The sequence below is a fragment of the Mastomys coucha genome, unplaced genomic scaffold (assembly GCF_008632895.1).
Source record: "Mastomys coucha isolate ucsf_1 unplaced genomic scaffold, UCSF_Mcou_1 pScaffold2, whole genome shotgun sequence".
NCBI lineage: Eukaryota > Metazoa > Chordata > Mammalia > Rodentia > Muridae > Mastomys > Mastomys coucha.
This window is the reverse complement of record NW_022196902.1, coordinates 15693967-15708651: the sequence shown is the minus strand read 5'-3', so window position 1 is coordinate 15708651 and position 14685 is coordinate 15693967. Positions and strand designations below refer to the sequence as shown.

The 14685-nt window shown below is 41.8% G+C and overlaps 2 protein-coding genes and 3 non-coding genes across 6 annotated transcripts in view; 4 read left to right on the top strand and 1 right to left on the bottom strand.

The window, feature by feature from the left end:
- Slc18b1 (solute carrier family 18 member B1) overlaps positions 1–8538 on the bottom strand; it is a 45270-nt gene extending 36732 nt beyond the window's left edge. Inside the window, exons 1-2 of one of the 2 annotated variants that reach the window (XM_031380603.1) lie at positions 8266–8538; positions 2411–2485 (exon numbers count right to left, since the gene is read on the bottom strand). The gene's annotated coding sequence lies outside the window, so the exon portion shown is untranslated. The remainder of the gene's footprint in view (positions 1–2410; positions 2486–8265) is intronic. The other variant, XM_031380602.1, reaches the window with a different exon arrangement.
- Positions 8539–8780: 242 nt separating this feature from the next.
- Positions 8781–10888, top strand: Rps12 (ribosomal protein S12). Its single transcript, XM_031380601.1, has 6 exons — positions 8781–8876; positions 8990–9040; positions 9149–9265; positions 10079–10181; positions 10418–10519; positions 10808–10888. The coding sequence occupies exons 2-6, from the start codon at positions 9027–9029 to the stop codon at positions 10868–10870; spliced, it is 399 nt and encodes a 132-aa protein (XP_031236461.1). The 5' UTR covers positions 8781–8876; positions 8990–9026; the 3' UTR covers positions 10871–10888.
- On the top strand, positions 9480–9553 carry LOC116097958. Its single transcript, XR_004121623.1, has one exon. It is a non-coding gene; the product is annotated as a small nucleolar RNA SNORD101 (small nucleolar RNA).
- LOC116097975 lies at positions 10271–10345 on the top strand. Its single transcript, XR_004121636.1, has one exon. It is a non-coding gene; the product is annotated as a small nucleolar RNA SNORD100 (small nucleolar RNA).
- On the top strand, positions 10581–10711 carry LOC116097963. Its single transcript, XR_004121627.1, has one exon. It is a non-coding gene; the product is annotated as a small nucleolar RNA SNORA33 (small nucleolar RNA).
- Positions 10889–14685: the final 3797 nt, after the last annotated feature.

Here is a 14685-nt window from a genome sequence, read left to right as displayed (position 1 = left end):
AGAGAGAGAGAGAGAGAGAGAGAGAGAGAGAGAGAGAGAGAGAGAGATGTAGCGAGCGTTGGGGAAGTCCTACTATGGAAACATTCTATGGATGCAGGTGTCTACTGCATGGCAAACGGTTGGCTCATTTGCTGTGTCTTTGAATGATAAAGTCCATTTCTGTTGTTGTTGTTGTCGTTGTTGTCTTGTTTTTCCATATCCACAGCTGGGGTTGTAAGGTCCTATGACCTAGTTAGTGTGATTGTGCACTCCTTAGTGACAAGAGGTGCAGGCAAGTGCCCCTTCTCTCCACTCGAAGTATCCAGCGTAAACCTGGCTTTCACTTTGTCTTCTCCTTGTTTACTATTTAGGAAAAGTTTAACTTTGGAAATCTAGGTCAAGGCGAAGGATTGAATCATATTCCTGCGGTAGATCTGATTTTAATATGAATGAAACTCTTGTATGGCTGCCCATTAGTAGCATGCTGACCTACTACAGATGTGACAGAGATGATAAATATTTTACTAAAATGCGTTGGGCTCTACAATAGAATTGTTGGGAAAGGACGGTACTTCAGCAAAGTGAATCTTGCTTAGGCCTTGTTACTGTGGATCCTGAAGATTATATAGAAATTCCAGCGGGCTAAAGTAGTTCTGAGACAAAGAACTTGGGAAACGCTTCAAACCCCAGGTTTAGCTAGAGCAGACTCTTCCAGGCTATTTATGGACTCTCTAAGCCCTAACCTCCTAAGCTTAGTCTTATTAAAAACCTTTACAAATAATTTTAAAAACTTATATATATGCCAATGTAGGTTCCAGAGGAAGCTGTTGGATCCCCTGGAGGTGGAGTTAAAGGAGCCAGACTCTCCGGTGCCAGGAACTGAACTTGGGTCCTCTGGAAGAGCAGTGCATGGTAGCCCACTGCTATTACACTGTGCTCTCATCCTGACCCACCCTTGACCCAGCCTCAACACACAGAAGACTTTCCTCCAATTATTTCTTTTATGGTTTTCTTTTTTCCTCTCTGTCTTTTAAAACCTTACTTTCTGGACTGGTATTAACTGCAGATGTTGGTTCACCCAAATGTGACCTGCCTCCTGCCCCCACCTCTTTCTTTCTTAGACTCTATCAGAACTTTTCTTGACTTTGTATTAACAACCTTTTTTAACTAATTTTTCCATTTATATTGACATCTATTTCCCTCTGCAATCAGCAGCTATTCTTACACTCTTAGTATATATGTATATATGTATATGTTATTATATATTTTATATCTATTATACACACATGCATATATATATATATATATATATATATATATTTAAATATACCCTTGGGCCTGCACTATGGCTGAGAAGCTAAGGGTGCTTACTGCCTAGCACTGTAACCCAAGTTAGATTCCTGGGATGCACGTGATGGAAGAGAGCCCTCCCCCACACTGTCCTTCAACTTGCACATGAGTGCTGGGGCACTCGTGCCCTTCCACCCCCAAATAAATAAACAAATTGCAATTAAAAAGATTTAAAAATTGTATTCCTGTGTTGTGTCTATGCATTACTGATTCTTGGGGTCTGGATCAGACGATTCCAAGCTTTTGCTCATTTAATTAAGAATTTAAAAGCACTCATAGCTCAGCAACCTAGGCTTCACTTGGCTTGGACTTCTCACACACCTCTCATATACTTGGCATTATTTTATGAACCTGGGACCTCCAGATTCATTAAGCTGCACACAGGCTCCTCTCCCAACAATGGCACAGTTCTTCTTGCCTTCCTAATCATCAAACTTAGACAGATTCTATTCTGCTATACTCAGTTTATGTAAAGACCTGAGCCAGGATGAACTAGTTTGAGATACATGGACAAGAAGGCAAACTTGAGTTCTCAAAAGGACTTTAAGGGGTGAATCTCCTATTTACCAGTTTATGCCTCTGCAAAAAGTGTACCTGGCTGAAATACATACATTGAACTGGAGAGATGGTTTAGTGGTTAAGAGCACTGGCTGTTCTTCTAGAGGGCCCACAACCAGCTGTAACTCCAGTTCCAGGGGGATCAGACCCCCCTTCTAGTCTCTGCATGCACTTGATACATAGACACACATAATGGCAAACAACTCATACATATAAAATAAATAAATAAAATTAGATGAATTATGGGGAGGGACATATATCTTATGACTAAACCTACCAATCAAAACAGAGAATCCATCCTCAACTGTAAGTTGTTTTGCTGCACGAGTGTCTACTATGTAAGGGTATCAGATCCCCTAAAACTGGAGTTACAGAAAGTTGTGAGCTGCCATTGGGTGCTGGGAATTGGACCTGGGTCCTCTCAAAGAGTAGCTACTGTTTTTGACCAATGAGCCCTCTCTAGTGCCATACATTTCCTTACCTAAGAGGAAAACCAACTTTTTACATGTATTCTCATATTTACCATTTCTGAGGTTCTTCATTCTGGAACATTCAAGTTTTCCTTCCCATGCCATTTCTCTTCCGCATGAGTTTTTCCCTGTAATATTACATATGAGTCATTATAAAGTATCAGTCATCTGATGGTGAGTGCTTTTTGTTTTGTTTCTTTCTGGGTTATTTTTAAGGGTTTTTATTAAGTATGGAAATATCTGTAGGAAGTTGTCTCTTGGCCCTTGTAAAATGTGGGCCTAGTGTCATTTGACTTGTTTAATTTCTTCAAAGAAATTAATGGAATTTTGTGTTTGCATTATTAATCTCTTGTATGTAATGTTCTCCTCCCACTTGGTCTGCCTGTTCTTACTTTTTTTTTTCTCTTTATCTGTTGTTTTTTTTACTAGCTTAATTATCTGCCCAGGGGAGCATTTTTCACATTTTCTGCAATTATCACACTTTCTTTTCCTAGCGTTGAAAGTAGAAAGTTTGCAAATGCAGAAACCTTCTGCAACCTGGACACAGAAGAAGGCTAGCATGGATGGCAGCTAAACCAAACCAGAACAATGATAGCAGATAGCATAGTCCAGACCTGCTGCACTCGCTCGATAGGGCAAAACTAACCGGCCCAAGGAAGCCTGCCAAGGCAGCTCATCTAACTCCTTACTATGTCACTGGTGAGATAAAGGAGGGCCAGGATTTTGTTGTTTGCTTGAGAGAGGGTCTTATGGAGCTTAAGCTGCTTGCAAACTTGTTTGTAGCCTAAGTCCAGTTGATCCTCTTGCCTTGACTCCCCACACTCTGAATTCTAGGTGTACATCAACACACCTGACTCAGGACTGAGTTCAGTTCTAGTCTTAGGCACCTAAGACTATTTCCACTGATTTGTGAATTCAAATAATCATCACATTTTAGACCATTAAAATTGTACTGTTGTCTTGGATACACTGTCTCATACTTCTCAAGCTGGCCTGAAACTTGCTATGTAGCTGAGGACAACATTCAACTTCTGTCAACACTGCCTCTGCCTTTTGAATGCTTTGTTAACTCCCAGTTTTGTTTGGTGCTAATTAATAGAAAGCAGGACCTCATGCAAGCTCCCTGGGCAAACACTCTGCATCGGAGTGGCTTTCCAGCCCTTTCCACACATCTTTGTACAAGGTACATAAGCATTTTAAGCCACCACTCATTTCATCTTCACAATATTACACCATCAGTTGCATCTTCACTGAACTCTGAATAACCTACTGAAGACCGGCTACAGAGTGGGCTGGGACTCTAGCTCCTCTGAGATGGGCCAAAGATATAGCATTGTTTGTGCACATTAGGCTAGCTTTGCTACCCAGCTCTATTTTCTTTTTCAAGTTTTTGAAAATAGTTTTTGCCTTTTATTTTCTGGTGTTTTTGAGACAGGGTTTTTCTCTGTGGTCCTGGAACTCCCTATGTAGACCAGGTTAGCCTTGAAGTCAAAGAGATGCTTCCTGCCTATGCTGGTATTAAACGTGTGCACCATTATTGTTTGTTTGTTTATTTTTATCTTCAAAAATTATTTAGTTCTCTCTCTCTCTCTCTCTCTCTCTCTCTCTCTCTCTCTCTCTCTCTCTCTCTCTCTCTCTCCCCCCTGACTCTCCATGTGTGTACATGTGTGAATTCAGGTATCCATGTACTACAGTATGAATGTGTAAGCCAGAGGGCCACCTCAGGAAGTGGTGCTCATCTACTATCTTGTGTTAGAGACATGGTCATTTTCTTGTTTTTCCCACTGCTTTTTGCCAGACCATCTGGCCCTTCAGCTGGGGATTCGCCAACTCTATCACTCATTTTCTACCTGCCCACAAGAAGCTGGGCTTACATACATCTATACTATGTGTCTGGCTTTTAGAAGAATTGTGAGGATTCAAACTCAATCTCTCACATTTGCACAGCAAATACTTTAAGTCACGGAGGTGTGTGTGTGTGTGTGTGTGTGTGTGTGTGTGCAGTCCAAATCAAAGATCCTCCTGCTTAATCTATTTTACAGCCTTTCATTTTTTTGACACTGATAAAAGTTGGACTGTGTATCTTAGAGTTTCTATTGCTTTGACAAAAACACCAAGGTCAGAAAGCAAGTTGGGGAGGAAAGGGTTAATTCCACTTACACTTCCAGATCAAAGTCCCTCATTGGAGGGAGTCAGCCTAGGAACTCAAGCGGGGCAGAATACTGGAGGCTTGATGCAGAGGCCATGGATGGCTGCTGCTTACTGGCTTGCTCCCCCTGGTTTGCTCAGTTTGCTTTCTCACAGAACCCAGGTCTACCAGCCCAGGGCTGGCACCACCCACAATGTGCTAGGCCCTTCTCCCTTGATCACTAAATGAGAAAATGCCTTACAGCTGGATCTCATGGAGGCACAAAACCAGTAGTACTGTGTGTTCTCTCAAAATTTACCTTGAAAGCCCTAATCCTCACTTCAGACAACCTGCTATTTGGAATAGCACTTTATACTTAGGTAAGATGAGGCCACCTGAAGTGAGGAAAACCTCCTCATCTGACAGATATTTTTACAAAAAGAAAAACTTTGGACACAAAGATACAAGGAAGAATGTCATGTGAGGAGGATTGGGTCTAGCCTAAGTTAATCAAGGAACCAGACTCACAAAGTCCAGGAGCTAGAATCTGGCACAAAGCTAAGTCACACAGCCCTCGAAGCTAGCTAGCTTATGAGGTAGCGCATTTCTGCATCTTCAGACTTTAAGTGTGTGTTTGGGTTGTGCTACGCCTGCCCTAGCAAACCACACCTATATTTAGATGATTCAGAAATCTTCATCTCTGCTCTCTTTCTCTGCCTAATTGCAATATTTTTCCATCTATGTAAATTTTTAGCACAGTGAGACAAGAGCGGTTGTCTTATTGTCAAACCGTGATCAGAAGAGTGATCCTTGAATTCTCAGCGACACCCCTTCCCCCACACACATTTAGGTGTCAAATGACTGCATTCAAAGCAAAGACTTTGAAGTCCACTGTCAGGAAAGGCCAGCTTCCATCTATCTACCCCTGACCTTGGGAACAGAGAAACTTTCTGTCTTGATTTCATTAAAACAAAAATTCGTTGTCGTCGTTGTTGTTGTCATCATCACCATCATCTTATTTTTAGTTTTTGAGACAGGGTCTCATCTGTTAGCTGGGCTGGTCTCAAATTTCATGTGGCTAAAACTGGCCTTCAACTCATGATTCTCCTGCCTCAGCATATGGTGTACTAGAATTATACACTCTGCCATGACACATTCACATTACTTAATAAGAGCTAACATTATCATGTAGGGTCCTGTTCAAGTTTCATTTCTGTTGCTGTGACACTCAACCTGACTAAAAGCAATTTAGGAAAAGAGGGCTTTATGTGGTTTATAATTCCAGGTTTCAGACCATCACTGAAAGGAGCCAAGGCAGGCACTAATACACAATAACACTGTTCAGAGTCAGAAACAGGGAGAAATGTATGCACTCATACTGGGTGCTTACCTCATCCAACTTTCTCCCATCTTACACAGTTCAGGAACCCCGCCCATCCAGGGACCTGTGCTACCCACAGTTCAGGAACCCCGCCCACCCAGGGAACTGTGCTACCCACAGTGGGCTGGGTCTTCCCATGTCAATGAACAATCAAGAAAATCTCCCAGAAGCCAACCTAGGCCAGGTAATTTTTCAACCAAGGCTTTCTTCTTTGGTGGTTCTAAGCTGCAGCCCCTTAACATTTAAGACAGCACAGGTCTCCAGACAAAGAATAAGACAAGAAGTTAGTACATTAGGTGGTATTTTGGAAAGACTAACATTTTTATTATTGTCCTTCATTCCTGTTATTATTATTGTATGAGTGTACACGTGTATGGTGCTAGGGCCTGAACCGGGCCAGGCACACAATCTACCACTGTTAGACTACAGTCCCAACCTTACTTTTAAATATTATTTTTATTTTACTTATTCATTTATTTATCTTGGTTCTTTGAGACAGGGTTTCTCTGTGTAACACCGGTGGATGTCCTGGAACTTGTAGACCAGGCTGGCCTTGAATTCACAGATATCTGCCTCTCTCTGCCTCCTAAGTGCTGGGTTAAAGGGCTTGAGCTATCATTTCCAGCTTTTTTTTTTTAACAAAACATTTATTCGTTGATACTTTGGGAGAATTTGACATATTGTTACTGTATTCCAATCATCTTCCTTCCATCAGTAATAATGGGCTTATTTTCATGGCTCTATGGTGGTGATTCAGTCTCCTTTTGTACATCCACACCAGCTCTGCTTACCCTGTTCCCCTTCCTATTATTTACACCGTTTATCTTTTCAAAATCAGTGATAACTGGCTTTGCTTTGATTTCTGCTTCAAAGTGGATGTGGCTGGCTATGTGAAGCATATTCCTGGAGTTAGGCCCTCATAAGTGTTCCTGGTCACCATCTTGGGGATGGCAGGTAAGATGCTCAGGCACAGCCATCTGCGCATACAAAGTCACACCCACTGCTTTGTATGGACACTTTCTAGCCCATATTTGTATATATATATTATGTGACTGCTAGAATGTACTGGGTAAGGGCCACTATGTATGAATTTTCCGCCACCTTTGACAATACCTAAAATTAAGAGGTTATTGTTAAAGAGTGTGTGAAATAAGAGAATCTTTATCTAAAACAAAAATCTTCATCACACAAAAAATAACTTCCTTTGGGTATTAAAATGATTATACAATCAAGATTTAAGAGGGGGCTCCAGTTGTTAAAAGGGGGTGCTTACTGCTGACAGAAAGGCATTTATTAGGGTGGACTATTAGGACAAAGAGCTGACATCAAAGGTGTGGAGAGAAATCAAGTTTGAATTGGTTGCTGCTGTGTTGGGAGCAGCACTAACATTTAGGCTCCCAGCTAAAGGCACACAGCTGTTTCTTCTTAGTATTTACACACAGTAGTTATTTTCCAATTTTACCATCTAGTCTCTTCTGTGAGACTTCTCTTCTGGAAAGAGAAATCTAATATGCTTAACACTTCAACGTTTTCCTTGTTGTAGACATGGTCTTCCTGGTGGCCTGGAACTCACAGCTATCCACCTGCCTCTGCTTCTCAAGATTAAAGGCTTGCACCTTATGTACAATTTGGCACATTAACTTTTAATAGCCTTAAACTAAATTCTACTTAACCACATTCTTTTCTGACTATGTAATGCTTCAAAATCACTTCCAAAACAGCCAAAAGGCACGCGTGCCTTCTTCCCCTTTGTGCTCTCTTCCTGTCTGAATGCTCTTCCTGCACTTTGTCTGGAACTCTAGTTCAAGCCTCTTTTAAATGCTGCCATAAACTCCAATTCCTCTTCGTTTCCACATCATCTCCACTCCCCAACCCCGTGGCAATTCTGGCATTTTAATCTTTGGCTAAAACACTAGCTTTACCTCTTAAATGCAGACATTTTAAGTGTCCGCAGTCCTTTCATCTTTAAAAAAAGACACTGGCAGAAAACACGCCCAGAGAAACTAACCACCTATCAAACACTTTTTTGAATTGCAGGGCTAAGGAAGTAAGCGTGAGGCTTTAAAGGGGAAACCCAAACGTTTATTAGAAAAGCTAAAAAGGAACTTCATCTACTTTCTGAAATCCTCATGAAATTCATGAGCCCGACAGTATGCCATCAGAAACTCTGACTGGCTTGGGGATATCTCCTGAGAGAAGCGTTGTCTAGTGTATTTGCTTTGGAAGTAGAAGAGCGATTCCTTCAAAATTAAAATGCCTTTGTCGGCGTAGGCGGGAACCGGCTTTTAGGTTTTGGAATTCCATTCCTGGTGGCCAAGTCCACCAGGGTGGAATGTGGGAGTTTCAAATGCCAGGATTTCCCCTTAGTGACAAACTTACAGTGAGAGTTTAACATGTACCTCAGGGATCCCAGTTTCTGCGAAGCTGCAACTTCAGAAATAAACTAGGGTCATATCTAAATATTCATTCAGAACCGGTAGCACTCAGAACCATGATCTAACCTGGCTGGAAGGTCTCCTTCAACACTTTGGAAAGCAGTAGGTTTGCTATCATAGACAAATCACAGCCACTCAGAGAGGCTCAAAACAAAGGGACCAAATTGTGGACACGTTCAGCCTAATCGGCCAGTATTGTCAACAGGAAACTTCACGATAAGACATGGAAAAACTGTTTAGAACCAATTAATTTTGTAATGCAGCGAAGAAAGTGACAGTAGATTGGTTCCTCTCGCGTTCCGTAGGAGCAGATCCTGGGACCTCCGTGGGCCACGCCCTCGGATAGAAGGCTGCCCGCCGTGATGCCTGCTAAAAATCCAGTCGCGTTCTTACCACAGACGCTCCTAAAGGCGGAAGTGGAAACTCCTATGGCCCGGCTCTGCGGGAGCCACCTCTCTTGTGGGAGGAGTTGCACATGCGCACAGAAGTTCAGCCGAGCGCTTAAATACCGTCATTTGGCCACCAGCGGCCTTTTCCCCTGCCGCCGCCAGCTTGTGCGGAGGCGGAAGCTTGTGGTGAGTCTGAATCAAGCTTGTACGCTGTTAAGGCTTGTTCTGTGAGCTTTGGTTTCAAATGTGGAGAAGTGCTTGGGTCCTAATAGGCGATTTACTGGTGTTTTGTCTTTCAGTGCGTTCAAGATTCGGCGTTACCCGTAATCCACCGCCATGGCCGAGGAAGGGTGAGCGAAAGGGCCCTAGGCCTCCCGCGGCCTGCGCGGGTCTGGGCTTTCAACATTTTAGTTATTCCTGGCCTGCTGAGGACTCTAACGATTCTGTCTGCATTTCAGCATAGCTGCTGGAGGTGTAATGGACGTCAACACTGCTCTTCAAGAGGTGCTGAAGACCGCCCTCATCCACGATGGCCTAGCACGTGGCATACGCGAAGCTGCCAAAGCCTTAGACAAGTACGTGTCTCAGTCTCAATACTGTGGGGTGTTGCAGCCGGAACAAAAACTGCAGCCAAGGGAAGAAAGCGTGAAGTTCATGCTGTTAGCACAAAAGTTCTGAATGTCATCCGTCCAGCAGGAAACATAGGAAAAGGTATCAACCCTAGCCCACTTAAGATTAGTGTGGGTTGGTGTGTGGATCGGGGATGACGAGCAGTAGTAAAGCTACAGTGTTTGCATGATGACTCTGGATTGTCGGATACCCCTTCACCCGTTTATGGGTGAGAAACAGCTAGTCTGACAAACCTGTAGCTCGTGGGGGATAATCCGCTACTTTTGCTAAAAGGTAAAGGAACATCATTAGCAAGTTTACAAATACAACTTACATGGGGCAAGACTGCAGTGTCTGGGAAACTAGCTATATCCGGATTACTTGAAAACATTCGTGATTTATTAGGCTTATGTATGTGTATGTTCGAATGCATGAGGTAGAGTCAGGTGGTATTTGGATTTCTTGTAAACTGACTTGATTCCAGGTGGGCATCACAGATACTGTTAATGCCTACAATGCTTGCTTCACAGTCCTGCTTTGGGTCAACTTTCAAGTTTGAAATTTCTTGAAAGAAAATAGTTATGGTTTTCTTTAGCTATAAATAGGTCTCAAGAAATAATCGTATGTGGTATCTGAGGGCCAAGGTTTGTACAGGAAAATGTTGGCTAATCTGCAGTTTGGTACATACATGCTCATGTGTCCCATATAGTAAGGTTTGCTAACATAGTGAAGACTGGAAACACTCGAAGCTGGTTTCACCTTTGAATTTTGCATTTTAGGCGCCAAGCCCATCTCTGTGTGCTTGCATCCAACTGTGATGAGCCCATGTATGTCAAGCTGGTGGAGGCACTTTGTGCTGAGCACCAAATCAACCTGATAAAGGTAAGCTGAGGTTCTTTCTGCCTTAGTGATAATGGTGTTGAGCCACAGGCACCACAACTAAGCTGCATGGTAATTTTGATAATTGGTGGCCTGTACATGATGACAACTGGCTCCCTCTACTGAACCGTGGTGAGGAAACTGCCATGTCACCCATCTGACACAGCCACCTTGGGAATTTTGAGTTTTGGTTTTTAACAGTTTTAGTCCTTGCTAGTAATTGCTTTTGTCTTTGATAGGTTGATGACAACAAGAAACTAGGGGAATGGGTAGGCCTCTGTAAAATCGATCGGGAGGGGAAACCACGGAAGGTGGTTGGTTGCAGTTGCGTAGTGGTTAAGGTAAGTCTTTTAAATAGCAGTTTTAAAAACAAACATTCTGTAAAGATAAGCCATAATTTGAAAGCCAGCCAATTGATCTGCTTATCACAATGTTTATGCAGAGAAATTTAGGAAAGACTGGCAATATTGATGCCATGTTACGAGCCTTAAGGACAACTGAAGTCTTTAAGGTCCCTGAAAATGGCTACATACAGTATTAATGCTGGGAAGCAGTTTAAGACTGAATCAATAGTTAATTAAAAACTTAAAAAATATTGAAAAAGTAATTTGCATCTAATTTTCTTTAAGGACTATGGCAAAGAATCTCAGGCCAAGGATGTCATCGAAGAATACTTCAAATGCAAGAAATAAATAAAACTTTGGCTCATTTTTCTCTTGTATTTTTTTGTTTGCTGCTATAAAATGGAATGCCCTTATTCAGGCGCTTGATAGTGGATTTTAGTTGGGTAAATGTATTTAGTATTTTTGATGGACAAAGGAGACAGTCAAAGCATTAAACACAAGCCTCAGAATTAAGGTATACTTGGGCAGCCAGAACTATAGAGAATTGGTCCAGGCCCTGGTTACATGCCATGACAGGTTGAGGGTTGAATTTCACTGAGTAGACATCCACAGTTGGTGTGAATGGAACAAGGTTAAACTGGAATAGGAAGGTGGATTAGAGAAGATGAAGGGTTAAATATAGGGAAGATTAAGTTCCCAAGGGATAAATGTAAACATTTTTTAAGCTTTAATTTCTGAATCCTGTTTGCATCCAAGTCAGTTAGTGTTCTAGTTGGTTGTACTGCAATTGCGTGGAAAGGCTTAGAAATCAGGAGTGATAAGGTTTTTTTTTTTTTTCCTGAAAGGGTTTCTCTGTTAGCCCTAGCTGTCTCAGAACTCTAGATGATGAGGGGACTCTTAATCTGCATTTGATCTAGTCTGTCTGTGGGCTGTTAAGGAAAGGAAGAAACTCAAGACCTTCAGGAAATATTTTAATTCAGCTACAGTGTGTGCTAACAATAACTTCTGGAGTCAACTTGGGATGTTCTGGTGGTATTCAGGCATCAAGCTCAGGTCAGACTTGGCAGTGAACACCACCTGCTAAACAGTTTCAGTGACCTGCCTCAGTTGTGTTGGGGAATATTTGAGATGGTGTGTGCAGTCAGCCAGCAGAAGGCAGGCTGAGGCTGGCACTATGAGTTGTCAGTGCATGGGGTGGAGCTGTACTGACTACAGTTCCTCCTAGGAAAGAACAAAAATTTTTAAAAATGTCTTGAAATAAAGATAATTTGGAGGGTGTGGACAGTATGTGTCAATGCTAGAATGTTTGCCAGCCTGCCTTGAAAAGTGGAAATCCTGGAATGTCCCATGATGTCAGTTTCAATAAGTTGGGATTTTTATAGGTCAAATTTATTGACAACTACCAATTAGGACAATGTTTTGGCGTTTACTAGTGCTTAATTGCACCGAGACACAGGAATTATGAACATGGGTTTTTTCATTTTCGAGGGTCTCATGGTATAGCTGGCTTGGAATATATGTGCCTGAAGTAATTTCTCTACAGGTGGAAAGCAATTTGACTTTCCTCATGTGCAATCTCCTTACCCTAATAAAAAAGAATGGCTCTAGTCATATCCCTGGGACCAGTTAGATTATTTGGTAGTTTTTATCCTTTTAAAATTAAGTATTCATACTTGGAGGCATCAGCAAATATTAGTCAGATAATGTCTCAGTTTCTCATTTCTCCAACTCCATTCGGGGAGCAGGACACAAACGCCCAATTACAGTATGGGGTACATGGCTCTAGGAGTCTGAAACAGTAATTTTAAAAGCTATTTTAAGACCCAGGAATCGTAAATGTGAATTCAGGGAAATTACACTGCAATAATTTCTTGAACCCTGTTTATTGAGATGACAAAAGCCCAGGATTGTGCGAGTGACGTGAGAAACCATAACAAACTTGCTTTTTGTGCTTCTAGTTTCCAGCTATACTTAACATTGTCACCAGATACAAGAGCAAAAGGTGTGTAAAAATAAGTGACCGAGATCCATAGGGGGAGATAAATTGTTAACATGCAAAATGATACAAGTTTTTAAAGACTTGTCTCCTTTTCTGGACTTGATGCTGGGTAAATGTAGGAATTCCAAGGCAGGTATTTTGCTGAATGGTAATGCTGCAGCTTGCTAGAGCTTATCACACTTGGGGCATAAAGTCTTTGTCTCACAGAGGAACACAGATAATGCCTAGAAGAAACAGGATTTTAAGACCTCTTTCAAATGGCTGTAATAAATAAATGGCTGAAATAAAATCATCCATCAAAATAATGTAAATTTTGTCATGTAGGGACTTAACACTGAGTGTTAAGGTTTGTTTGGTGTTTAGGTCTGGTTAGTTTTGGTGTGTGTGTGTGTGTGTGTTTTTCAACATTTTTAGGTAATGTTCAGGTTTATTTTCACTTTGTATGGGTATATGGGTATTTTGCCTGCATGTCTGTCTGTCATGTCCATGCCTGGAGTCCATGTAGGCCAGAAGAGGGCATTGGAGTCTCTGAAACTGGAGTTACACACGGTTGTCAGTTGCCAAATGGGTAATAAGAATCAAACCCGGATACTTTGTAAGAGGAACATGTACTCTTAACCGCTGACCCATCTCCCAGCTCTGCAATTTTTATAATAAAGTTAAATTTAAAAATACTAAAAGATTAGTAAGAGGAAAAAAAGGCAAGAAAGGGAAAAAGTAATGTTTGGGCCATGATAATTAGTTAAAATTTTCTTTATTCCTTTTACTGATTATTTTCTTCCTTTGCTACTGGAACACAGGTGCCAGGAAACTGAATATTATCAGACAGATTTGCTTGTATGTCATTGAGTAGAACCCACATAGCTGCTTTCTCCATCATCTTATTGAAGAAGTTCAATAACTTCTAGCCCATATGTGTATGTGTAGTTACTATGCTAAGAAATTTTTTCAGGGCAGCAAAATATTCCCTGCTTATATAATTGAACTCTCCTCATAAGGCTTGAAGATGTGGAGTCAGGAGCAGTAAAGGGAATGTAGTGCATATATGCTGATTGAGGTCGCAGAACCTTGGCTAGACTTAGATGAAAACCTCTCATTAAGCCTCAGGCGTCCTTTATTAATCTTTTGTCAATTAAAAATAAAAGTTTTAAAAGCCAGCTTGTGTAAGAAATGCTAACATTTATTTAAGGAAGACAGAATTATACATTGATACTTATAATACTGTGGTGCTTTGAATATGCTCAACCCGGGGAGGGTCACTATTAGGAGGTGTGGCCTCCTTGGACTTGTGTAATTGTGGGTGTGGACTCTGAGGCTCCTGTGCTCAAGGCCCAGCGGGAAGAGGGCCTACTTCTAGATGCCTACAAAAGATAGTTTCTTACTGGCTGCCTTTGAATCAAGATGTAGAACTCTCAGCCGGGCGGTGGTGGCGCACGCCTTTAATCCTAGCACTTGGGAGGCGGAGGCAGGCGGATTTCCGAGTTCGAGGCCAGCCTGGTCTACATAGTGAGTACCAGGACAGCCGGGGTTACAGAGAAAAACCCTGTCTCGAAAAACCAAAAAAAAAAAAAAAAAAAAAAAAAAAAAAAAAAAAAAAAAAAGATGTAGAACTCTCAGCTCCAGCACCATATCTACATGATTGCTGCCATGCTTCCCACCATGAAAATAATGGACTGAACCTCTGAACCTGTAAGCCAGCCCCCATTTAAATGCTGTCCTTTATAAAAGTTGGTCCTGATGTCTCCTCACAGCAATGGAATACTTAAGACAAAAACTTAAAGTTGCGGGGGAAAAACCTGTGAGAAATGAAGATCCTCACTTCATATTAGCCTTGGAGACAGTTTATTTTACAACTCTGCATACTCAGGCAGGAGCTCAGAAGGACAGGTGTGGCAATTTAGCCCAGAGAACAGTTTCTGAACACCACACACGACTCTTGCTCCCTTTCCTTATCACTGAGGAATCACAAGGACAACCTTCAATGCAACTGAGACCCCACACTGCCCTGTGTAATTTATATTTGGCTTTTTTTTTCCACAGTAGAAACCTTGACTATGTTATTTCTTGTTTTACATCCTGTTTAAGACTTACCAGCTTAGCCGGGCGGTGGTGGCGCACGCCTTTAGTCCCAGCACTTGGGAGGCAGAGGCAGGTGAATTTCTGA